Below are 27,849 nucleotides of genomic sequence, written 5' to 3'. Positions count from 1 at the left end.
GACCAACCTCACTCTGACCAAGCTCACTCTGACCAACCTCACTCTGACCAACCTCACTCTGACCAACCTCACTCTGACCAACCTCAGTCATACCAACCTCACTCTGACCAACCTCACTCTGACCAACCTCAGTCATACCAACCTCACTCTGACCAACCTCACTCTGACCAACCTCACTCTGACCAACCTCACTCTGACCAACCTCACTCATACCAACCTCAGTCATACTAACCTCACTCTGACCAACCTCACTCTGACCAACATTCCCTCTCTCTCTGTCTCTGTCTCTATTTCTCTCTATTTCTTTCTTTATCTCTCACCTCCCTCTCTCTCTCCCCCCTCAATATCTCCCTCTCTCTCTCTCTCTCTCTCTCCAGGGTCTTGGTACGCAAGACAACACTCTGATCAGGATCATGATCTGTCGTTCTGAGATAGACATGCTGGATATTCGGGAGTGCTTCCGTATGTGCTATGAGAAGTCCCTGTACAACATGATCAAGGTGATACAACTTAACTTGTCTTAAACCCATAGATGCTTTCATCCTATAGATGTTACAATGCCTCTTCTTTGAACTTCTGTCTTAGTTCTTAGTTACCTTGTCTAGTGACTGAAATAAGAGTGACTTTATGACTCTATACTTACTGTCTACCTCCCTGTCTTTCTAACTAGCTATCTGTCTATCTAACTAGCTATCTGTCTATCTGTATATCTCCCTGTGTATCTAACTAGCTATCTGTCTATCTGTATATCTCCCTGTGTATCTAACTAGCTATCTGTCTATCTCCCTGTCATTATAACTAGCTATGTCTATCTAACTAGCTATCTGTCTATCTCCCTGTCTTTCTAACTAGCTATCTGTCTATCTAATTAGCTATCTGTCTATCTCCCTGTCTTTTTAACTAGCTATCTGTCTATCTAGCTATCTGTCTATCTAACTAGCTATCTGTCTATCTGTCTATCTCTCTGAGTTTCTAACTAGCTATCTGTCTATCTGTATATCTCCCTGTCTATCTAACTAACTATCTGTCTATCTCCCTGTCTAACTATCTGTCTATGTGTATATCTAACTAACTATCTGTCTATCTGTATATATCCCTGTCTATCTAACTAGCTATCTGTCTATCTAACTAGCTATCTGTCTATATGTATGTTTCATTGTCTGTCTAAGTAGCTTTCTGTTTATCCGTACATATCTCTGTATCTCTATCTTTTAACATGGTATCTTAATGTTCTGTCTGGTCTTCTACCCAACAGGAAGACACATCAGGAGATTACAAGAGGACTCTGCTCGCCCTGTGTGGAGGAGATGATGAGTAAGTTAGTTATTGCTGATTGATAGAGCTCATCATTACTGTGTTTTGCAGTAGTTCATGTACACCACTTGGGGGCGACATTGCACCATCTCAATTTATTCACAGTTGGCAAATTTAATAATGCCTTTGCTGAGGAAACATTAAGCCAAGGAGCTGAAACCCAAAGCTTCCCTGAAAAGTGAGAGAATTTAGAATTAAATGTTGTCATAGTTCAGGAATGAGTCAGAGGAGAAATGCTGTTAATATATAACTCTCAAAGGGCAAGCCTGAAGGGTGCATGTCACTCATTGTCATGCCAACATCATGTTGGCATGAAGATGGCAAGAGTACAAACAGATCTGTGACCAGGCTAGTGTAGGCTAGGGCTACAGCTGGGTCGTTCCAACAATTCAAATTTGACTTGGTTAAAAATAAACTTTTGATTTCACATATTTATTTGACATTCTTCCATCTCAAGAGGTAAAAATAAATAAATGGCTATTAAAGTGCCAAATATAGTAGCAGGGCTGACTGTAACATAGCTGACAGTAACAGATGATGATTTCATCAGCCATAAATTCCCTTGTGTCAAAATGCTGAATTTGTTACTCTAGCAAGCCTTTATTCATATAAAAAAATGGATTTATTAAATTCTCCATGTGGTCTATATTAAAGGGCACTTCATTTAATATAGCAGGCTTTTAAAAATGCAATGGTGCACAATTTCTACCTAAAATATCAAAGAGGAACAAACGGCACTAATTTCATGGAATGACGACCTGAATGACGACCTGAATGACGACCTGAATGACGACCTGAATGACGACCTGAATGACGACCTGAATGACGACCTGAATGACGACCTGGCTACTTTAGTGAACTATTATTAGTAGAGTAAACAAAGGAAAGGAACATGATGTCATGTTGAATGTGTCAGATCTCAGAATAGCATATTTTATCTAGGAAATTACCAGAGTGGGTTTTCTTTAGATATGTTGGGGAGTCAGGGATAGCTCTGGTTTTGTTGTTGGGAGGGGTTAGGGATGTGGCGGTCATGAAATTTCGGCAGCCGGTGATTGTCAAGCAAATAACTGTCGGTCTCACAGTAATTGACCTGTTAATTAACATAAACACATGTAGCATATCCTGGCTTCCACACAGCCTACAAGCCACTGATGCAGACATTTGGAACATCTACATTTTAAAAAGTTTAATATATCCATGTAATATAACCTACACCATCACAATAAATCCATGTAATATAACCTACACCATCACAATATATCCATGTAATATAACCTATACCATCACAATAAATCCATGTAATATAGCCTACACCATCACAATATATCCATGTAATATAACCTACACCATCACAATAAATCCATGTAATATAACCTACACCATCACAATAAATCCATGTAATATAACCTACACCATCACAATAAATCCATGTAATATAACCTACACCATCACAATATATCCATGTAATATAACCTATACCATCACAATAAATCCATGTAATATAACCTACACCATCACAATAAATCCATTATTTATTTTAGACCGGTCAAAAGAAACATGATATGAAGAAAACGTAGTCTATTTCAGAAGAACAGAATAGCGTCGTCTGAGTTGTCCTTCTGTTAGGTCCTGATCTGGCTATGCCCAATGGCTGTGGGCTACACTAGTTCATTCAGCAGACAAGATTTGCTTACAATTCCCTGGCATTATTTTATATTATTTAATAGTATGAAGAATACAATATTATATTAGGAAAGTTGATAAATAAATATAGCAGGCCTAGCCTATAGAGGCTGATGGGATCCTCCTCTTTTTAATAAAGGCCATCACTCTGTTTTCTCACACAATTGCAGAGCCTATAGAAATGTTGCGCAACATGCGCTCATGGGCTCTCATGAAGTGTTTGATTCGATTTTCCATAACATTTGCATTGATGTCAAAGTGATTAGCGGGACAATAGAGGGCTGAGTACGAGGCAGTTAGCAAGTTTGGTAGCCTACTTATGACCATCAGCAGCATCAGAGCTTGGAGAAACCTAATTATGGTCACGTGGAATTTGACTGCCTTCATGACTCGGTAATGCGGTCACGGCAACAGCCCTAGTCGGGGTTAGCTCTGTGGTTTTGTTGTTGGTGGTGTTATGTTGACTCATGGTTAGATTCAACTAGATACATTGTATTGTTATAGTGTCTTTTATCTTCAGGATGCCCAGCCCAGATGGGCTTATAAACCGCTGTCTGTTTTTTGCGATTCACTGTGTTCTATACTCCTTGACTCATTGGTATGTAATTGGTCATTGCAGCCTAGCAGGAGAGTTCTTCCCAGAGGCTGCTCAGCTAGCCTACAAGATGTGGGAAACAAGTGCCACGACCAAAGTTCAGGTTCGGCCCTCTGCCCTCTGCCGTCTACTCACACATCCCAAATGGCATTCTATTCAATGAATCTGTTCTAAATGGCCCTATGTAGTACACTAATTGGGCTCTGGTCAAAACTAGTGCACTTTATATGGTTCCATTTGGGACGCATTTTTCGCTCATTTTGGCCCTCGAAAACAGCACACTACATTTCAGAGTTGCTTATAGTATAGATTGCATGTTTGTTCTGGCTCTGGCATGCATCTCATTACCTTTACAAGGATCTCTTCCCTTGTTGTGGCCCCTCAACCCGCGGTGATAACTCTACCGTCTCTTCCCTTGCTGTGGCCCCTCAACCCCCTCCTCACAACATTTCACTAATTACACTGTTGAAATACAGACAGTTCCTGTTACAATGATCCTGCAGACATGGACATCCAGACACACACACACACACACACACACACACACACACACACACACACACATACACACACACACACACACACACACACACACACACACACACACACACACACACACACACACACACAACACACATACACACACACACACACACACACACACACACACACACACACACACACACACACACATACACACACACACACACACACACACACACACGCATACACATACACACACACACACACTCTGATTCAGTTGTTTTCCAGGCCTCTCTCCCTCCAGGACTTCTGATCATAAACTAAATAGTGATAGAAGATTCATTGATATTTGGTTACCGTGACAACACTGAGTCTAAGAGTGTTCCTGAACTGCACATCTGTGCATGTTTGCTGCTCTGACCCTTTGAAGTCTGTCCTGTCTGTCCTGTCCTGTCTGTCTGTCCTGTCTGTCTGTCTGTCTGTCTGTCTGTCTGTCTGTCTGTCTGTCTGTGTCTGTCTGTCTCGCTGTCTGTCTGTCTGTCTGTCTCGCTGTGTGTGTCTGTGTGTGTGTACTATATCTGATTTGACCCTTGCCCCCGGTCTCATCCTCTCTTCTTCAGCTCAGACCAACCATCCGTCCTGCCAGTGATTTCGACCCGGCTGATGATGCTCAGAACCTGAGGAAAGCCATGAAAGGCTTTGGTACATAGCCTCCCATGGAAAACACATCACCTTCACTCTAACCGTCTTAATGACGTTGTTGTAACTGGTTCATACATCATGTGATATTGTATGAAACAGATATATGGAAGTGTTTGATAAAACAGGTATTTATAACCATTGTTCATGTCTTCAGGCACAGATGAAGACGTCATCATTAACATTGTGGCTAACAGGAGCAACGAGCAGAGACAGGAGATCAGACAGGCCTTTAAGTCCATCCTCGGCAGGGTAAGACAGACACCCCCAACACTCACATAGTGGCGCTTTACATTGTACTGTGAAACCCACCACATCCAAAACTCAATCTGTGTGCTAGAATGTAATGACATCATTCCAGCGAGTGGGCGATGCACAGCGGCCATTTTGTGCCTGCAGTTTCACACATGGGCCACAGATGTACACAGGATAAGATGGTCATCTGTTCTGTGTGTTAACTACGACCTCTCCTATAGGACCTGATGAAGGATCTGAAGTCTGAGCTCTCTAAGAACCTGGAGAGGCTGATTATCGGCCTGATGCTGACGCCCGCTGAGTTTGACGCCAAGATGATGAGGAAAGCGATGGAGGTAGGAGGAGGTGGTGGTCAGTGTATATAATATATAGAAATGTATAGAGACACTGAATGTTTGTGGGGATGGTGGATCTCTCTGTGTGATACATATCTAGTAGACAAGTCTTAGTATGAGATAACATCTTCTGTTCTGTGTGATACAGATTTAGTATGTTCCACAGACAAAGGACAGCCTACAGGTTCTTTCTCCAGTGGGTGGTTTGATGTTTGAGACCGATATGACAAACTATGAATAAAAACAGAGGAGGAGAGGAGAGGAGAGGAGAGGAGAGGAGAGGAGAGGAGAGGAGAGGAGAGGAGAGGAGAGGAGAGGAGAGGAGAGGAGAGGAGAGGAGAGGAGAGGAGAGGAGAGGAGAGGAGAGGAGAGGAGAGGAGAGGAGAGGAATAGACATAATATGGCATTTGAAATGTCTTTATTATTTTGGAACTTCTGTGAGTGTAATGTTTACTTTGTAATGTTTATTTAACTTTTGTTTATTATCTACTCCACTAACTTTGGCAATGTTTACATATGTTTCCCATGCCAATAAAGTAGAGAGAGAGAGAGAGAGAGAGAGAGAGAGAAATTCCCATTATTGAGTCAGACTGGCTGACACAGTGTTGACCAAGGTAGGGGTTTCCATGGTGACTAAATCCAAAGATTCAAAAATGTAAATCCCAGCATTTAGAATACATGCGGTGTTTGGTTTCTCAAACAAACCAGAATGACAACATCTCATTCCTATTCCCGGGAGTCACACTAATTATTTCCATATTTTGCCAGGGGGCGGGGACAGACGAACATGCTCTGATTGAGATCCTGGTAACCAGGAGCAACGGGGAGATCCATGCCATGAACACTGCCTACCGGGCTGGTGAGGCCTATAGCGCACTCCATCATAATAATAATAGCCCTCTAGTCTGTGTTTTAAGCTGTGGTTGTTGCCACACAGGCCATCACTGTTAAATAGTCACCACTAGCCAGCCTCCACCAAGTACACACCATCCTATATAACTACTGTCTATACACAGCATCCTCTATAACTACTGTCTATACACACCATCCTATATAACTACTGTCTATACTGTCTATACACAGCATCCTCTATAACTACTGTCTATACTGTCTATACACACCATCCTATATAACTACTGTCTATACACATCATCCTATATAACTACTGTCTATACACACCATCCTATATAACTACTATCTATACACAGCATCCTCCATAACTACTGTCTATACTGTCTATATACACCATCATATATAACTACTGTCTATACTGTCTATACACAGCATCCTCTATAACTACTGTCTATACTGTCTATACACACCATCCTATATAACTACTGTCTATACACATCATCCTATATAACTACTGTCTATACACACCATCCTATATAACTACTATCTATACACAGCATCCTCCATAACTACTGTCTATACTGTCTATATACACCATCCTATATAACTACTATCTATACACAGCATCCTCCATAACTACTGTCTATACTGTCTATATACACCATCATATATAACTACTGTCTATACTGTCTATACACAGCATCCTCTATAACTACTGTCTATACTACTGTCTATACACACCATCTTATATAACTACAGTCTATACACACCATCCTAAAAAACTACTGCACATACTGTCTATACACACCATCCTATATAACTACTGTCTATACTGTCTATACACACCATCCTATATAACTACTGTCTATATACACCATCCTATATAACTACTGTCTATACACACCATCCTATATAACTACTGTCTATACTGTCTATACAAACCATCCTATATAACTACTGTCTATACACACCATCCTATATAACTACTGTCTATACACACCATCCTATATAACTACTGTCTATACACACCATCCTATATAACTACTGTCTATACACACCATCCTATATAACTACTGTCTATACACACCATCCTATATAACTTCTGTCTATACACACCATCCTGTATAACTACTGTCTATACTGTCTATACACACCATCCTATATAACTACTGTCTATACTGTCTATACACACCATCCTATATAACTACTGTCTATACACACCATCCTAAAAAACTACTGTCTATACCGTCTATACACACCATCCTATATAACTACTGTCTATACACACCATCCTAAATAACTACTGTCTATACACACCATCCATATAACTACTGTCTATACACACCATCCTATATAACTACTGTCTATACACACCATCCTATATAACTACTGTCCATACTGTCTATACACACCATCCTATATAACTACTGTCTATACACACCATCCTATATAACTACTGTCCATACTGTCTATACACACCATCCTAAATAACTACTGTCTATACCGTCTATACACACCATCCTATATAACTACTGTCTATACACACCATCCTATATAACTACTGTCCATACTGTCTATACACACCATCCTATATAACTACTGTCTATACTGTCTATACACACCATCCTATATAACTACTGTCCATACTGTCTATACACACCATCCTATATAACTACTGCCCATACTGTCTATACACACCATCCTATATAACTACTGTCTATACTGTCTATACACACCATCCTGTATAACTACTGTCTATACACACCATCCTATATAACTACTGTCTATACACACCATCCTATTTAACTACTGTCTATACTGTCTATACACACCATCCGATATAACTACTGTCTATACTGTCTATACACACCATCCTGTATAACTACTATCTATGCACACCATCCTATATAACTACTGTCTATACACACCATCCTATATAACTACTGTCTATACTGTCTATATACACCCTCCTATATAACTACTGTCTATACACACTATCCTATATAACTACTGTCTATACACACCATCCTATATAACTACTGTCTATACACACCATCCTATATAACTACTGTCTATACACACCATCCTATATAACTTCTGTCTATACACACCATCCTGTATAACTACTGTCTATACTGTCTATACACACCATCCTATATAACTACTGTCTATACTGTCTATACACACCATCCTATATAACTACTGTCTATACACACCATCCTAAATAACTACTGTCTATACCGTCTATACACACCATCCTATATAACTACTGTCTATACACACCATCCTAAATAACTACTGTCTATACACACCATCCATATAACTACTGTCTATACACACCATCCTATATAACTACTGTCTATACACACCATCCTATATAACTACTGTCCATACTGTCTATACACACCATCCTATATAACTACTGTCTATACACACCATCCTATATAACTACTGTCCATACTGTCTATACACACCATCCTAAATAACTACTGTCTATACCGTCTATACACACCATCCTATATAACTACTGTCTATACACACCATCCTATATAACTACTGTCCATACTGTCTATACACACCATCCTATATAACTACTGTCTATACTGTCTATACACACCATCCTATATAACTACTGTCCATACTGTCTATACACACCATCCTATATAACTACTGCCCATACTGTCTATACACACCATCCTATATAACTACTGTCTATACTGTCTATACACACCATCCTGTATAACTACTGTCTATACACACCATCCTATATAACTACTGTCTATACACACCATCCTATTTAACTACTGTCTATACTGTCTATACACACCATCCGATATAACTACTGTCTATACTGTCTATACACACCATCCTGTATAACTACTATCTATACACACCATCCTATATAACAACTGTCTATACACACCATCCTATATAACTACTGTCTATACTGTCTATATACACCCTCCTATATAACTACTGTCTATACACACTATCCTATTTAACCACTGTCTATACACACTATCCTATAAAACTACTGTCTATACACACCATCCTATATAACTACTGTCTATACACACCGTCCTATATAACTACTGCCTATACTGTCTATATACACCCTCCTATATAACTACTGTCTATACACACCATCCTATATAACTACTGTCTATACACACCATCCTATTATATAACTACTGTCTATATACACCCTCCTATATAACTACTGTCTATATACACCCTCCTATATAACTACTGTCTATACACACCATCCTATATAACTACTGTCTATACACACCATCCTATATAACTACTGTCTATACTGTCTATACACACCATCCTATATAACTACTGTCTATACTGTCTATACACACCATCCTATATAACTACTGTCTATACACACCATCCTTATTTAACTATTGTCTATACTGTCTATACACACTATCCTATATAACTACTGTCTATACTGTCTATTTCACACCCGTATATATGTACAGTATTTATTGATATTGCAGACGCTGATATTGCTCGTTCTGATATTTATTTATTTTAGTTCTGGGGGTATTGTGTGTATTGTTTTGTGTTGCTAGGTATTACTGTACTGTTGGAGCTAGAAACAGAAGCATTAGATATTACTGTACTGATGGAGCTAGAAACACAAGCATTAGATATTACTGTACTGATGGAGCTAGAAACACAAGCATTAGATATTACTGTACTGTTGGAGCTAGAAACACAAGCATTAGATATTACTGTACTGTTGGAGCTAGAAACACAAGCATTAGGTATTACTGCACTGTTGGAGCTAGAAACACAAGCATTAGATATTACTGCACTGTTGGAGCTAGAAACACAAGCATTAGATATTACTGTACTGATGGAGCTAGAAACACAAGCATTAGATATTACTGTACTGTTGGAGCTAGAAACACAAGCATTAGATATTACTGTACTGTTGGAGCTAGAAACACAAGCATTAGATATTACTGTACTGTTGGAGCTAGAAACACAAGCATTAGGTATTACTGCACTGTTGGAGCTAGAAACACAAGCATTAGATATTACTGCACTGTTGGAGCTAGAAACACAAGCATTAGATATTACTGTACTGATGGAGCTAGAAACACAAGCATTAGATATTACTGTACTGTTGGAGCTAGAAACACAAGCATTAGATATTACTGTACTGTTGGAGCTAGAAACACAAGCATTAGATATTACTGCACTGTTGGAGCTAGAAACACAAGCATTAGGTATTACTGTACTGTTGGAGCTAGAAACACAAGCATTAGATATTACTGCACTGTTGGAGCTAGAAACACAAGCATTAGGTAATACTGTACTGTTGGAGCTAGAAACACAAGCATTAGGTATTACTGTACTGTTGGAGCTAGAAACACAAGCATTAGATATTACTGTACTGTTGGAGCTAGAAACACAAGCATTAGGTATTACTGTACTGTTGGCGCTAGAAACACAAGCATTAGGTATTACTGCACTGTTGGAGCTAGAAACACAAGCATTAGATATTACTGTACTGATGGAGCTAGAAACACAAGCATTAGATATTACTGTACTGTTGGAGCTAGAAACACAAGCATTAGATATTACTGTACTGTTGGAGCTAGAAACACAGGCATTAGGTATTACTGCACTGTTGGAGCTAGAAACACAAGTATTAGATATTACTGTACTGATGGAGCTAGAAACACAAGAATTAGATATTACTGTACTGTTGGAGCTAGAAACACAAGCATTAGATATTACTGTACTGTTGGAGCTAGAAACACAAGCATTAGATATTACTGTACTGTTGGAGCTAGAAACACAAGCATTAGGTATTACTGCACTGTTGGAGCTAGAAACACATGCATTAGATATTACTGTACTGTTGGAGCTAGAAACACAAGCATTAGGTATTACTGTACTGTTGGAGCTAGAAACACAAGCATTAGATATTACTGCACTGTTGGAGCTAGAAACACAAGCATTAGATATTACTGTACTGTTGGAGCTAGAAACACAAGCATTAGATATTACTGTACTGTTGGAGCTAGAAACACAAGCATTAGATATTACTGTACTGTTGGAGCTAGAAACACAGGCATTAGGTATTACTGCACTGTTGGAGCTAGAAACACAAGTATTAGATATTACTGTACTGATGGAGCTAGAAACACAAGAATTAGATATTACTGTACTGTTGGAGCTAGAAACACATGCATTAGATATTACTGTACTGTTGGAGCTAGAAACACAAGCATTAGGTATTACTGTACTGTTGGAGCTAGAAACACAAGCATTAGATATTACTGCACTGTTGGAGCTAGAAACACAAGCATTAGATATTACTGTACTGTTGGAGCTAGAAACACAAGCATTAGATATTACTGCACTGTTGGAGCTAGAAACACAAGCATTAGATATTACTGTACTGTTGGAGCTAGAAACACAAGCATTAGATATTACTGTACTGTTGGAGCTAGAAACACAAGCATTAGATATTACTGTACTGTTGGAGCTAGAAACACAAGCATTAGATATTACTGTACTGTTGGAGCTAGAAACACAAGCATTAGGTATTACTATACTGTTGGAGCTTGAAACACAAGCATTAGATATTACTGTACTGTTGGAGCTAGAAACACAAGCATTAGGTATTACTGCACTGTTGGAGCTAGAAACACATGCATTAGATATTACTGTTCTGATGGAGCTAGAAACACATGCATTAGATATTACTGTACTGTTGGAGCTAGAAACACAAGCATTAGATATTACTGTACTGTTGGAGCTAGAAACACAAGCATTAGGTATTACTGCACTGTTGGAGCTAGAAACACATGCATTAGATATTACTGTACTGTTGGAGCTAGAAACACAAGCATTAGATATTACTGTACTGTTGGAGCTAGAAACACATGCATTAGATATTACTGTTCTGATGGAGCTAGAAACACATGCATTAGATATTACTGTACTGTTGGAGCTAGAAATACAAGCATTAGGTATTACTGTACTGTTGGAGCTAGAAACACAAGCATTAGATATTACTGCACTGTTGGAGCTAGAAACACATGCATTAGGTATTACTGTACTGATGGAGCTAGAAACACAAGCATTAGGTATTACTGTACTGTTGGAGCTAGAAACACAAGCATTAGATATTACTGTACTGTTGGAGCTAGAAACACAAGCATTAGGTATTACTGCACTGTTGGAGCTAGAAACACAAGCATTAGATATTACTGTACTGTTGGAGCTAGAAACACAAGCATTAGATATTACTGTACTGATGGAGCTAGAAACACAAGCATTAGATATTACTGTACTGATGGAGCTAGAAACACATGCATTAGATATTACTGTACTGATGGAGCTAGAAACACATGCAATAGATATTACTGTTCTGATGGAGCTAGAAACACAAGCATTAGATATTACTGTACTGATGGAGCTAGAAACACAAGCATTAGATATTACTGTACTGATGGAGCTAGAAACACAAGCATTAGATATTACTGTTCTGATGGAGCTAGAAACACAAGCATTAGATATTACTGTACTGATGGAGCTAGAAACACAAGCATTAGATATTACTGTACTGTTGGAGCTAGAAACACAAGCATTAGATATTACTGTACTGATGGAGCTAGAAACACAAGCATTAGATATTACTGTTCTGATGGAGCTAGAAACACAAGCATTAGATATTACTGTACTGATGGAGCTAGATACACAAGCATTAGATATTACTGTACTGTTGGAGCTAGAAACACAAGCATTAGATATTACTGCACTGTTGGAGCTAAAAACACAAGCATTAGATATTACTGTACTGTTGGAGCTAGAAACACAAGCATTAGATATTACTGTACTGTTGGAGCTAGAAACACAAGCATTAGATATTACTGTACTGTTGGAGCTAGAAACACAAGCATTAGATATTACTGTACTGATGGAGCTAGAAACACAAGCATTAGATATTACTGTACTGTTGGAGCTAGAAACACAAGCATTAGATATTACTGTACTGATGGAGCTAGAAACACAAGCATTAGATATTACTGTACTGTTGGAGCTAGAAACACAAGCATTAGATATTACTGTACTGTTGGAGCTAGAAACACAAGCATTAGATATTACTGTACTGTTGGAGCTAGAAACACAAGCATTAGATATTACTGTACTGTTGGAGCTAGAAACACAAGCATTAGATATTACTGTACTGATGGAGCTAGAAACACAAGCATTAGATATTACTGTACTGTTGGAGCTAGAAACACAAGCATTAGATATTACTGTACTGATGGAGCTAGAAACACAAGCATTAGATATTACTGTACTGTTGGAGCTAGAAACACAAGCATTAGATATTACTGTACTGTTGGAGCTAGAAACACAAGCATTAGATATTACTGTACTGTTGGAGCTAGAAACACAAGCATTAGGTATTACTGTACTGTTGGAGCTTGAAACACAAGCATTAGATATTACTGTACTGTTGGAGCTAGAAACACAAGCATTAGGTATTACTGCACTGTTGGAGCTAGAAACACATGCATTAGATATTACTGTACTGTTGGAGCTAGAAACACAAGCATTAGATATTACTGTACTGTTGGAGCTAGAAACACAAGCATTAGATATTACTGTACTGATGGAGCTAGAAACACAAGCATTAGATATTACTGTACTGATGGAGCTAGAAACACATGCATTAGATATTACTGTACTGATGGAGCTAGAAACACATGCATTAGATATTACTGTTCTGATGGAGCTAGAAACACAAGCATTAGATATTACTGTACTGATGGAGCTAGAAACACAAGCATTAGATATTACTGTACTGATGGAGCTAGAAACACAAGCATTAGATATTACTGTTCTGATGGAGCTAGAAACACAAGCATTAGATATTACTGTACTGATGGAGCTAGAAACACAAGCATTAGATATTACTGTACTGTTGGAGCTAGAAACACAAGCATTAGATATTACTGTACTGATGGAGCTAGAAACACAAGCATTAGATATTACTGTACTGATGGAGCTAGAAACACATGCATTAGATATTACTGTACTGTTGGAGCTAGAAACACAAGCATTAGATATTACTGTACTGATGGAGCTAGAAACACAAGCATTAGATATTACTGTTCTGATGGAGCTAGAAACACAAGCATTAGATATTACTGTACTGTTGGAGCTAGAAACACAAGCATTAGATATTACTGTTCTGATGGAGCTAGAAACACAAGCATTAGATATTACTGTACTGATGGAGCTAGAAACACAAGCATTAGATATTACTGTACTGTTGGAGCTAGAAACACAAGCATTAGATATTACTGTACTGATGGAGCTAGAAACACAAGCATTAGATATTACTGTACTGATGGAGCTAGAAACACATGCATTAGATATTACTGTACTGTTGGAGCTAGAAACACAAGCATTAGATATTACTGTACTGATGGAGCTAGAAACACAAGCATTAGATATTACTGTTCTGATGGAGCTAGAAACACAAGCATTAGATATTACTGTACTGTTGGAGCTAGAAACACAAGCATTAGGTATTACTGCACTGTTGGAGCTAGAAACATAAGCATTAGATATTACTGTACTGATGGAGCTAGAAACACAAGCATTAGATATTACTGTACTGTTGGAGCTAGAAACACAAGCATTAGATATTACTGTACTGTTGGAGCTAGAAACACAAGCATTAGATATTACTGTACTGTTGGAGCTAGAAACACAAGCATTAGGTATTACTGCACTGTTGGAGCTAGAAACACATGCATTAGATATTACTGTTCTGATGGAGCTAGAAACACAAGCATTAGATATTACTGTACTGATGGAGCTAGAAACACAAGCATTTTGCTGTACCTGCCACAACATCTACAAAATATATGTACGCATCAAGTACAATTTAATTTTATTTGTTCTTTCAACTGTGGTACCTTTTGTTGCCTTTAGGGGGAGCCAGTTGTTCTGGTAGCTGTTACTAAACCAGAACACCCTGAAGCACTAACAGTTACTGTAGCTATAAACACCCATGATGCATGAATAATAGCCTTGTATTAACCTGGGTCCGATGTCTTGCAGGCTATAAGAAGAGCATGGAGGACGCCATCCAGTCGGACACCTCAGGACGCTTCAGTCAGATCCTGACGTCGTTGGTGCAGGTAACGTTTATTCCCTCGCACTGTACATCTACAAAACAACGGGACATAATATGGCCGTCCGTATAATTCTATATCAGTGAGTGAAGTCTATTCTACATAACAATACCCGTCGTGCTCTTCCTCCCCCACCAGGGGGCGAGAGAGCAGGGTCCAGCTGACTGGGACAGAGCATTGGTGGACGCCCAGGTGAGTACATCATGCAACATGACTCTCGCTCGTTAGATTTTCAACGGGGTTTATTGTGGAATAGTGTTGATGCTCTTTTCAGGAACTGGCCGATGCCTGTAACGAAGACTCTGACGACATGGAGATTAAGTTCATGAGTATCCTCTGTACCAGGAGCTTCCCACATCTCAGGAGAGGTACCAGAGAAACACTGTTTAATCACTACTGACCACATCTCAGAGAGGAACCAGAGAAACACTGTTTAATCACTACTGACCACATCTCAGAGAGGAACCAGAGAAACACTATTTAATCACTACTGACCACATGTCAGGAGAGGTACCAGAGAAACACTGTTTAACCACTACTGACCACATCTCAGAGAGGAACCAGAGAAACACTGTTTAATCACTACTGACCACATCTCAGAGAGGAACCAGAGAAACACTGTTTAATCACTACTGACCACATCTCAGAGAGGAACCAGAGAAACACTGTTTAATCACTACTGACCACATCTCAGAGAGGAACCAGAGAAACACTACTGACCACATCTCAGAGAGGAACCAGAGAAACACTGTTTAATCACTACTGACCACATCTCAGAGAGGTACCAGAGAAACACTGTTTAATCACTACTGACCACATCTCAGAGAGGAACCAGAGAAACACTGTTTAACCACTACTGACCACATCTCAGAGAGGAACCAGAGAAACACTGTTTAACCACTACTGACCACATCTCAGAGAGGAACCAGAGAAACACTGTTTAATCACTACTGACCACATCTCAGAGAGGTACCAGAGAAACACTGTTTAATCACTACTGACCACATCACAGGAGAGGTACCAGAGAAACACTGTTTAACCACTACTGACCACATCTCAGAGAGGAACCAGAGAAACACTGTTTAATCACTACTGACCACATCTCAGAGAGAGGTACCAGAGAAACACTATTTAATCACTACTGACCACATCTCAGAGAGGTACCAGAGAAACACTATTTAATCACTACTGACCACATCTCAGAGAGATACCAGAGAAACACTACTGACCACATCTCAGAGAGATACCAGAGAAACACTATTTAATCACTACTGACCACATCTCAGAGAGGTACCAGAGAAACACTATTTAACCACTACTGACCACATCTCAGAGAGGAACCAGAGAAACACTGTTTAATCACTACTGACCACATCTCAGAGAGGAACCAGAGAAACACTGTTTAATCACTACTGACCACATCTCAGAGAGGTACCAGAGAAACACTGTTTAATCACTACTGACCACATCTCAGAGAGGAACCAGAGAAACACTGTTTAATCACTACTGACCACATCTCAGAGAGGAACCAGAGAAACACTATTTAATCACTACTGACCACATCTCAGAGAGGAACCAGAGAAACACTGTTTAATCACTACTGACCACATCTCAGAGAGATACCAGAGAAACACTGTTTAATCACTACTGACCACATCTCAGAGAGATACCAGAGAAACACTATTTAATCACTACTGACCACATCTCAGAGAGGAACCAGAGAAACACTGTTTAATCACTACTGACCACATCTCAGAGAGGAACCAGAGAAACACTGTTTAATCACTACTGACCACATCACAGGAGAGGTACCAGAGAAACACTATTTAATCACTACTGACCACATCTCAGAGAGGTACCAGAGAAACACTGTTTAATCACTACTGACCACATCTCAGAGAGGAACCAGAGAAACACTGTTTAATCACTACTGACCACATCACAGGAGAGGTACCAGAGAAACACTATTTAATCACTACTGACCACATCTCAGAGAGGTACCAGAGAAACACTACTGACCACATCTCAGAGAGGAACCAGAGAAACACTGTTTAATCACTACTGACCACATCTCAGAGAGGAACCAGAGAAACACTGTTTAATCACTACTGACCACATCTCAGAGAGGTACCAGAGAAACACTATTTAATCACTACTGACCACATCTCAGAGAGGAACCAGAGAAACACTGTTTAACCACTACTGACCACATCTCAGAGAGGAACCAGAGAAACACTGTTTAATCACTACTGACCACATCTCAGAGAGGAACCAGAGAAACACTATTTAATCACTACTGACCACATCTCAGAGAGATACCAGAGAAACACTGTTTAATCACTACTGACCACATCTCAGAGAGGTACCAGAGAAACACTATTTAATCACTACTGACCACATCTCAGAGAGGAACCAGAGAAACACTGTTTAATCACTACTGACCACATCTCAGGAGAGGAACCAGAGAAACACTGTTTAATCACTACTGACCACATCTCAGAGAGGTACCAGAGAAACACTGTTTAATCACTACTGACCACATCTCAGAGAGGTACCAGAGAAACACTGTTTAATCACTACTGACCACATCTCAGAGAGGAACCAGAGAAACACTGTTTAACCACTACTGACCACATCTCAGAGAGGTACCAGAGAAACACTGTTTAATCACTACTGACCACATCTCAGAGAGGTACCAGAGAAACACTGTTTAATCACTACTGACCACATCTCAGAGAGGAACCAGAGAAACACTGTTTAATCACTACTGACCACATCTCAGAGAGGTACCAGAGAAACACTGTGTTAGCACTAATGCGGTATTAGATAGACATATTATTGGATATATAAGCCTCGATATCTGGCTTTTATGATTGACGATTCACATGTCATTTCTGTTTCTCAGTGTTCCAAGAGTTTGTTCGATGCAGCAATAAGGACATTGAACAGATCATCAAGAAGGAGATGTCTGGAGACGTGAAACAGGCCATGTATGGCATAGGTAAGGATTGTTCTGCATGGACAGTGGGGCGGCAGGGTAGCCTAGTGGTTAGAGCGTTGGACTAGTAACCGGAAGGTTGCCAGTTCAAATCCCCGAGCTGACAAGGTACAAATCTGTCGTTCTGCCCCTGAACAGGCACTGTTCCTAGGCTGTCATTGTAAATAAGAATTTGTTCTTAACTGACTTGCCTAGTTAAATAAAGGTGAAAAAAAAGAAAATTGAGGCTGTTGACAAATTACATCTTACAGGTTTGGCTATTGTAATATTTAGTTTTTGTCTCTTTCTCTCTGCAGTTCGGAGTGTAAAGAACCAGTCTAATTACTTTGCTGAGCGCCTGTACAAAGCCATGAAGGTAGGTCTATTTTGTCTTCTTTTACAAAATGGCTCCCATTGCAGTCCAGCTATATTTCACTGGCTAGCTAAATGCAGTTTTTACTAGGCTAGCTGTTAGTACTAGCAGGGGATGGATTTTCTGAGCAGTTCATGTTGTTTATGTCTACCTGGTAGGCTATGTACTATGTGTTTTGTATTGTGTTTGTTATTGTGTTTGTTATTGTGTTTGTTATTGTGGTTTGAAATTGTGTTTTGTGTTGTGGTGGGTTTTGTATTGTGTTTTGTGTTGTGTTTTGTGTTTTCGTTTTGTGTTGTTTTGTGTTGTGTTTTGTGTTTGTTTCGTGTTTTGTATTGTGATTGTTTTGTGTTTGTATTGTGTTGTATGTTTTGTATTGTGTTTTGTATTGTGTTTGTTTTGTATTGTGTTTTGTATTATGTTTTGTGTTTTGTGTTTGTTTTGTGTTGTGTTGTGTTTGTTTTGTGTTGTGTTGTGTTGTGTTTGTTTTGTGTTGTGTTGTGTTGTGTTTGTTTTGTATTGTGGTTTGTATTGTGTGTTGTGTTTTGGTTGTGTTGTGTTTGTTTTGTATTGTGTTTTGTGTTGTGTGTTGTGTTTTGTGTTTGTACTGTGTTTTGTATTTTGTTGTGTTTTGTTTTGTGTTTGTATAGTGTTTGTTGTGTTTTGTATTGTGTTTGTATAGTGTTTGTATAGTGTTTGTTGTGTTTTGTATTGTGTTTTGTGTTTTGTGTTGTGCTTGTATAGTGTTTGTATAGTGTTTGTTGTGTTTTGTATTGTGTTGTGTGTTTTGTGATTTGTATTGTGTTTGTTTTGTATTATGTTTTGTGTTTCTACTGTGTTTTGTATTGTGTTGTGTTTTGTGTTGTGTTTTGTATTGTGTGTTGTGTTTGTATTGTGTTTGTTTTATGTTTGTTATAGTGTTTGTTATTGTGTTTAGTATTGTGTTTTGTGTTGTGGGTTTTGTTTTGTGTTTGTGTTGTGGGTTTTGTTTTGTGTTTGTGTTTTCGTTTTGTGTTGTGTGTTGTTTTGTGTTGTGTTTTGTATTGTGATTGTTTTATGTTTGTGTTGTGTGTTTTGTGTTTGTTTTGTATTATGTTTTGTGTTTGTATTGTGTGTCGTGTTTTGTGTTGTGTTTTGTATTGTGTTTGTTTTGTATTATGTTTTGTGTTTGTATTGTGTGTCGTGTTTTGTGTTGTGTTTGTGTGGACCCCAGAGTATAGATGTTGATACATCAACAGTGAATACCAGGGATCCAGCTATATGGATAACCATGTGGCTCTTTCCTCTCTGCAGGGTATGGGCACAGACGACAGGGCTCTCATCCGCATCATGGTCTCACGCAGCGAAGTCGACCTTTTCAACATTCGCAAAGAGTTCAAGGAGACTCACGACTGTTCTCTCCATGAATTCATCCAGGTAGAAACCATGGTTGTAAGTTTTTATATTTTACATGGCGATTAACACACTGCTGTCTACTGTCTGCTGTGCTTTAAATATCCCTTTACATGTCCCTGTACCCTCGCACTGTCTGCTGTGTCTGTCTGCTGTGTCTCTCTGTCTGTCTGTCTGTCTGTCTGTCTGTCTGTCTGTCTGTCTGTCTGTCTGTCTGCTGTGTCTGTCTGCTGTGTCTGTCTGCTGTGTCTGTCTGCTGTGTCTGTCTGCTGTGCTTTACATATCCCTTTACATGTCCCTGTACCCTCGCACTCGTCTGCTGTGTCTGTCTGTCTGGTCTCTGTCTGTCTGTCTATCTGTCTGTCTGTGCTTTACATATCCCTTTACATGTCCCTGTACCCTCGCACTCGTCTGCTGTGTCTGTCTGTCTGTCTGTCTGTCTGTCTGCTGTGTCTGTCTGTCTGTCTGCTGTGTCTGTCTGTCTGTCTGTCTGGTCTCTGTCTGTCTGTCTGTCTGTCTGTCTGCGGTGTCTGTCTGTCTGTCTGTCTGTCTGTCTGTCTGTCTGTCTGGTCTGTCTGCTGTCTACTGTCTGCTGTGCTTTACATATCCCTTTACATGTCCCTGTACCCTCGCACTGTCTGCTGTGTCTGTCTGTCTGGTCTCTGTCTGTCTGTCTGTCTGTCTGTCTGTCTGTCTGTCTGTCTGTCTGTCTGCTGTATCTGTGGTGTCTGTCTGCTGTCTGTCTGTCTGGTGTGTCTGCTGTGTCTGTCTGTCTGTCTGTCTGCTGTGTCTGTCTGGTCTCTGTCTGTCTGTCTGTCTGTCTGTCTGCTGTGTCTGTGGTGTCTGTCTGCTGTCTGTCTGTCTGGTCTGTCTGCTGTGTCTGTCTGCTGTGCTTTACATATCCCTTTACATGTCCCTGTACCCTCGCACTGTCTGCTGTGTTTGTCTGGTCTCTGTCTGTCTGTCTGTCTGTCTGTCTGTCTGTCTGCTGTGTCTGTCTGTCTGTCTGTCTGTCTGCTGTGTCTGTCTGTCTGTCTGTCTATCTGTCTGTCTGTCTGCTGTGTCTGTCTGTCTGTCTGTCTGTCTGCTGTGTCTGTCTGTCTGTCTGTCTGTCTGTCTGTCTGTCTGTCTGCTGTGTCTGTCTGTCTGTCTGTCTGTCTGTCTGCTGTGTCTGTCTGTCTGGTCTCTGTCTGTCTGTCTGTCTGTCTGTCTGTCTGTCTGTCTGTCTGCTCTGTCTGTCTGTCTGTCTGTCTGTCTGTCTGCTGTGTCTGTCTGTCTGTCTGTCTGTCTGTCTGCTGTGTCTGTCTGTCTGGTCTCTGTCTGTCTGTCTGTCTGTCTGTCTGTCTGTCTGTCTGTCTGTCTGTCTTTCTGCTGTGTCTGTCTGTCTGTCTGTCTGTCTGTCTGTCTGTCTGTCTGGTCTCTGTCTGTCTGTCTGTCTGTCTGTCTGTCTGTCTGTCTGCGGTGTCTGTCTGTATGTCTGCTGTGTCTGTCTGTCTGTCTGCTGTGTCTGTCTGTCTGTCTGCTGTGTCTGTCTGTCTGTCTGTCTGCGGTGCCTGTCTGTCTGTCTGCGGTGTCTGTCTGTCTGTCTGCTGTGTCTGTCTGTCTGTCTGTCTGCTGTGTCTGTCTGTCTGTCTGTCTGTCTGTCTGTGGTGTCTGTCTGTCTGTCTGTCTGCTGTGTCTGTCTGCTGTGTCTGTCTGTCTGTCTGCTCTGTCTGTCTGTCTGTCTGTCTGCTGTGTCTGTCTGTCTGTCTGTCTGCTCTGTCTGTCTGTCTGTCTGTCTGTCTGTCTGTCTGTCTGTCTGTCTGCTGTGTCTGTCTGTCTGTCTGTCTGCTGTGTCTGTCTGTCTGTCTGTCTGTCTGCGGTGTCTGTCTGTCTGTCTGCGGTGTCTGTCTGTCTGTCTGTCTGCGGTGTCTGTCTGTCTGTCTGTCTGTCTACTCTGCTGCACATACTCTTTTGAACGAGACGGGTGGAACAGGGAAATGTTCTCTATAGCTTCCTGTGTTGGGTGGGGCTTTTGGCGCTGCGGCTGCCAAAATACAGCTGTTGAGGAATTTCCCCTGCATGCTCAACTTCCTCTATGTAAGCCGCCGAGCGTGATTGGCTAGGAGATGCCGAGGCAGGAAGTGCCTCAATAACAGATCTATACTGGCTCTCACATGTAAAAAATAAAAAAACACACAAAAAACAGGGTTTACTAAATGTCACCCTATGTAGTGCACAACCCTATTGGTCCTGGTTGAAAGTAGTGCACTTTCGAGAGAATAGGGTTCCATTTGGGTCACTCACCCCAGTCATAACTTTAGCAGGTTAGGGTGGCCCTTAAATAATGTCTATGATATTAGCTCCTAACCAACTGTGCTATTTTATTTATTTTTTTCGCATTGTTTGTAACTTATTTTTGTACATAATATTGCTGCTACCGTCTCTTATGACCCCAAAAAAAATAGCTTCTCGACATCCGATGTGAACAAGACCTTTAAACAGGTCAACATTCACAAAGCCGCTGGGCCAGAAGGATGACCAGGACGGGTACTCAAAGCATGCGTGGACCAACTGGCAAAGTGTCTTCACTGACATTTTCAACCTGTCCCTGACCCAGTCTGTAATACCTACTTGTTTCAAGAAGACCACCGTAGTCCCTGTGCCCAAGAAGAACGCAAAGGTAAACTGCATAAATGATTAACTCGCGTCAGTAGCCATGAAATGCTTTGAAAGGCTGGTCATGGCTCCCATCAACACCATTATCCCAGAAACTCCACACTGCCCTCGCACTCCACACTGCCCTTTCCCACCTGGACAAAAGGAACACCTATGTGAGAATGCTGTTCATTGACTAAAGCTCAGCGTTCAACACCATAGTGCCCACAAAACTCATCACTAAGCTAAGGACTCTGAGTCGAAACACCTCCCTCTGCAACTGGATCCTGAACTTCCTGACGGGCCGCCCCCAGGTGGTGAGGGTAGGCAACAACACATCTGCCACGCTGGTCCTCAACACTGGGGCCCCTCAGGGGTGTGTACTTAGTCCCCTCCTGTGCTCCCTGTTCACCCACGACTGTGTTGCCCCGCACGACTACAATACCATCATTAAGTTTGCTGACTACACAACAGTGGTAGGCCTGATCACCGACAACAATGAGACAGCCTATAGGGAGGAGGTCAGCGACCTGGCAGTGTGGTGCCTGGACAACAACCTCTCTCTCAATGTGAGCAAGACAAAGGAGCTGATCGTGGACTATAGGAAAAGGAGTGCCAAACAGGCCCCCATTAACATCGACAGGGCTGTAGTGGAGCAGGTTGAGAGCTTCAAGTCCCTTGGTGTCCACATCACCAACAAACTAACATGGTCCAAGCACACCAAGACAGTCGTGAAGAGGGCACGACAAAACCTTTTCCCCCTCAGGTGACTAAAAAGATTTGGCATGGGTTCTCAGAGCCTCAAAGTTCTACAGCTGCACCATCGAGAGCATCCTGACTGGTTGCATCACTGTCTGGTATGGTAACTGCTCGGCATCTGACCATAAGGCGTTACAGAGGGTAGTGCATACGGCCCAGTACATCACTGGGGCCAAGCTTACTGCCACCCAGAACCTATTTAACAGGTGACTCCAGCCACCCCAGCCATAGATTGTTCTCTCTACTACCGCACAGCAAGCGGTACCAGAGCGCCAAGTCTGTGACCAAAAGGCTCCTCAACAGCTTCTACCCCCAAGCCATAAGACTGCTGAACAATATCAAATGGCCACCGGACTATTTACATTGACCCCCCTATCTATGCATAGTCACCTTACAAATGACGTCATCTAACCTGTACCCCAGCACATTAACTCGGTACTGGTACCCCCTGTATAGAGCCTCGTAATTGTTATGTAATTATCTTGTGTTACTTTTGGATTTTTTTTACTTTAGTTTATTTAGTAAATATTGAACTACATTGTTAGTTAGGGGCTTGTAAGTAGGCATTTCACGGTAAGGTCTACACCATGTTGTATTCAGCATTTCACGGTAAGGTCTACACCATGTTGTATTCAGCATTTCACGGTAAGGTCTACACCATGTTGTATTCAGCATTTCACGGTAAGGTCTACACCATGTTGTATTCAGCATTTCACGGTAAGGTCTACACCATGTTGTATTCGGCGTGTGCGACAAATAAAGTGTGATTTGACTTGACTTGAAGAGCTATTATGGAACAGAGGAGATTGATATACGGATTGGTTGAAAGAGTGGAGAAGTCACATGCTGTAAATACCCGTTGTTGTGCCATAAAAATACAATAAAATCTAACTTGATTTGGAGACATTCTTGATTGCTGTGTAAAATGCCGTTTTGCATGAATAATGTATTTCAAAACCAATTTTAAACTTAGGTTCTGACAAGTGATAACTTCTTTGCTTTCTATGAAGGTTTTTCCACTAACCCTGTGTGTCTCTGTGAGGTACTGTACTGTATGTGTCTCTGTGAGGTACTGTACTGTATGTGTCTCTGTGAGGTACTGTACTGTATGTGTCTCTGTGAGGTACTGTGTGTGTCTCTGTGAGGTACTGTATGTGTCTCTGTGAGGTACTGTATGTGTCTCTGTGAGGTACTGTATGTGTCTCTGTGAGGTACTGTATGTGTCTCTGTGAGGTACTGTATGTGTCTCTGTGAGGTACTGTATGTGTCTCTGTGAGGTACTGTATGTGTCTCTGTGAGGTACTGTATGTGTCTGTTATTGTACTGTACTGTATGTGTCTCTGTTATTGTACTGTACAGTGTGTGTCTCTGTGAGGTACTGTATGTGTCTCTGTTATTGTACTGTACTGTGTGTGTGTCTCTGTGAGGTACTGTATGTGTCTCTGTGAGGTACTGTATGTGTCTCTGTTATTGTACTGTACTGTGTGTGTGTCTCTGTGAGGTACTGTATGTGTCTCTGTGAGGTACTGTATGTGTCTCTGTTATTGTACTGTACTGTATGTGTCTCTGTTATTGTACTGTACTGTGTGTGTGTCTCTGTGAGGTACTGTATGTGTCTCTGTGAGGTACTGTATGTGTCTCTGTTATTGTACTGTACTGTGTGTGTGTGTCTCTGTGAGGTACTGTATGTGCCTCTGTTATTGTACTGTACTGTGTGTGTGTCTCTGTGATGTACTGTACTGTGTGTGCCTCTGTTATTGTACTGTACTGTGTGTGTGTCTCTGTGATGTACTGTACTGTGTGTGCCTCTGTTATTGTACTGTACTGTGTGTGTGTCTCTGTGATGTACTGTATGTGTCTCTGTTATTGTATTGTATGTGTGGTATTACTCAGTTGACAATGCTTTTACGGTGGGAGCTGCATTATAGACCTAACTGATTAGTACCGCCACTCTGAATAACTTATAACTTTGAATATTTATATAGCTATATGATGTGTGATATAATCTAAGTTATACAATATGCAATATAATCTAAATTATAAACTGGGTGGGTCGAGCCCTGAATGCTGATTGGCTGAATGCCGTGGTATATCAGACAGTATACCACGGGTATGACGTTGGTAACCAGTTTATAATAGCAATAAGACACCTCAGGGGTTTGTGATATATGGCCAATATATCACGGCTAAGGGCTGTATTCAGGCACTCCGCGTTGCGTTGTGCATAATAACAGCCCTTAGCCGTGGTATACCAAACCCCCTCAGGCCTTATTGCTTAATTATATAATATGTGATATAATAACGTATACTGTTCGAACACTCAGTAAAAGAGCCACTAAATACTCCTTCCTCTCAATGTGTGTTCAATTTTGTGTTCAAAATTTGAATGTGTTCCAAATGGCCCCGTTTCCTAAATAGGCCATTTGGGACGGAGACTGTTTTAGTAAGTTCCTAAAAAGCTGTTGCTTCCTCTTTCAGGGTGATACCTCAGGGGACTACCGTAAGACCCTGCTGATGCTGTGTGGAGGACAAGACTAGAACCAGAACCACCCAGCAGGCTTCCAGAAGGCTCTAGAACACCAGTGGAGCTTCTGGAACACTCTAGAATCTACCGGTCAACTGTGCTGTGCGTACATCCCCATTGAACCCCGTGTGGATAGTCAGTCTGCTCTGTTTGTCCCACACCGCTGCCACTCCTCTGCCAAACGTGACCTATGACCTCAACAGCCTGCCCATATAGTCCCTGTTCCGTTCAGCCTTCCTAGCTTCCTTGAAGTAAAAACAGATCTAATTTGGTTCAAGTGATTTTAGGGTGCTAACCTTGCTGTACTTACACGTATCACTAACTAATGATGCATTTGTAAAGAAGTGGAACAGGAGCCAAAGCTCTGTGCTGTCACCTCCGTGTCAGCTAGCCTGTCTTCTTCATGTCAAATCTTTCTTCTTCTTCTTCTTTTTTACAGAACTTCTGTAGTGTTAGCGGTATTTACATTGAAAGTGAGAGATAGGAAACTGCTTGCCTATGTGTCTAACTGTCAACCTTTTTTTTGTATAGTGCTTCTACAATGCGATAGGTCAATAGGTCATCCATCCAATGAATACTGTATGGTTTTGGGCACGTTACATTGTTTCGCCTGATAATTAAAGGGATGCGTCGTATTCTGTTTCCTTGTCTTTATTTGAAGACCGATTGGACTGATAAGATATGATCTATATTATGACAAATGCATATACGTAAACATGCATAAATGTTCTAACAGCATTGAATACATTTCAACCAAATTCCGTGTCATTTGGCTGAGATCATTTTAAAGCCCTGTGTTGATCTCTGCTGACAGTGCTCCAGATATAGCAGGACCGTGTCAATGTCTCTACGTACCAAATGGCACGTTGTCCCCTATATAGTGCACTACTTTTGACCAGAGCCCTATATGAGCCCTGGTCAAAAGTAGTGCACTATACATAGGGAATAGGATGCCATTTGGTACGTGTCACTGTGGTTCACTATGTTTAGCTACCTGGGTAGCTTCTGGGTGCAGTTCAATGATTAACTATTGATGTTGGCAGAGGGGCACTGGGCAAAGCTTTAGAATCAGGAAACTCCCTACTTACATCCTAAACAACACCCTATTTCCTACACAGTGCACTTCTTTTAACCAGACCCCTATGGGTTCAGGTCAAGTGTAGTGCACTATTTAGGGAATAGGCTACCACTTTGGACACGGCACTTTTATATAATTCACTCAATGCCTCTCCCACTGAACCCACAGTACATAAAAGTTAACCAATCTTTAAAAAACAGGACGTTGTATTCTTCTCAGTCCTCGTAAATCACTGTGTCTCATTAAAGACGGGTTGATGCCCGTCATCACAGTCATCAAAAGGGTTTTCGTAGATAAATTGCCATTTTCTTTTTAATCACATCCATTTTGTTCTTTATTTCATACACTTTGGCAGGACGATGAGAGATCTCTAAATTATATATCATCTCTGGCACATACGGTTAGTGTACACAATATTAAGAACACCTGCTTTTTCCATAATATAGACTGGTGAAAGCTATGATCCCTTATTGAAGTCAATTTTTAAATCCACTTAAAACAGTGTATACGAAGGGGGTGAGACAGGTTAAACAAGGATTTGTTTTGTTGTTGTTGTGCGCCATTCAGAGGGTGAATGGGCGAGACGAAATGTCAGTGTCTTTGAACGGGGTATGGTAGTAGGTGCCAGGGTCACCGGTTTGTGCCAAGAACTGCAACGCTACTGGGTTTTTCACGGTCAACAGTTTCCTGCGTGTATCAAGA

General features: G+C 40.8%; 1 protein-coding gene across 1 annotated transcript; it reads left to right on the top strand.

Annotated features, from left to right (window-relative positions):
- Window positions 1–263: 263 nt before the first annotated feature.
- On the top strand, window positions 264–26,698 carry LOC139398496 (annexin A6-like; the record flags this gene model as incomplete). The annotated part of the gene is made up of 14 exons (XM_071144445.1): window positions 264–500; window positions 1,256–1,314; window positions 3,620–3,698; window positions 4,699–4,780; window positions 4,935–5,029; window positions 5,254–5,367; window positions 6,136–6,226; window positions 15,334–15,413; window positions 15,546–15,599; window positions 15,682–15,775; window positions 18,313–18,408; window positions 18,702–18,760; window positions 20,051–20,173; window positions 26,024–26,698. Coding segments are annotated over 14 exons (1,323 nt in total), but the record flags the coding sequence as incomplete, so codon positions are not given.
- Window positions 26,699–27,849: the final 1,151 nt, after the last annotated feature.

This window comes from Oncorhynchus clarkii, unplaced genomic scaffold (genome assembly GCF_045791955.1).
Source record: "Oncorhynchus clarkii lewisi isolate Uvic-CL-2024 unplaced genomic scaffold, UVic_Ocla_1.0 unplaced_contig_6763_pilon_pilon, whole genome shotgun sequence".
Taxonomy (NCBI): domain Eukaryota; kingdom Metazoa; phylum Chordata; class Actinopteri; order Salmoniformes; family Salmonidae; genus Oncorhynchus; species Oncorhynchus clarkii.
This window is presented reverse-complemented; position numbering and strand designations above follow the sequence as displayed.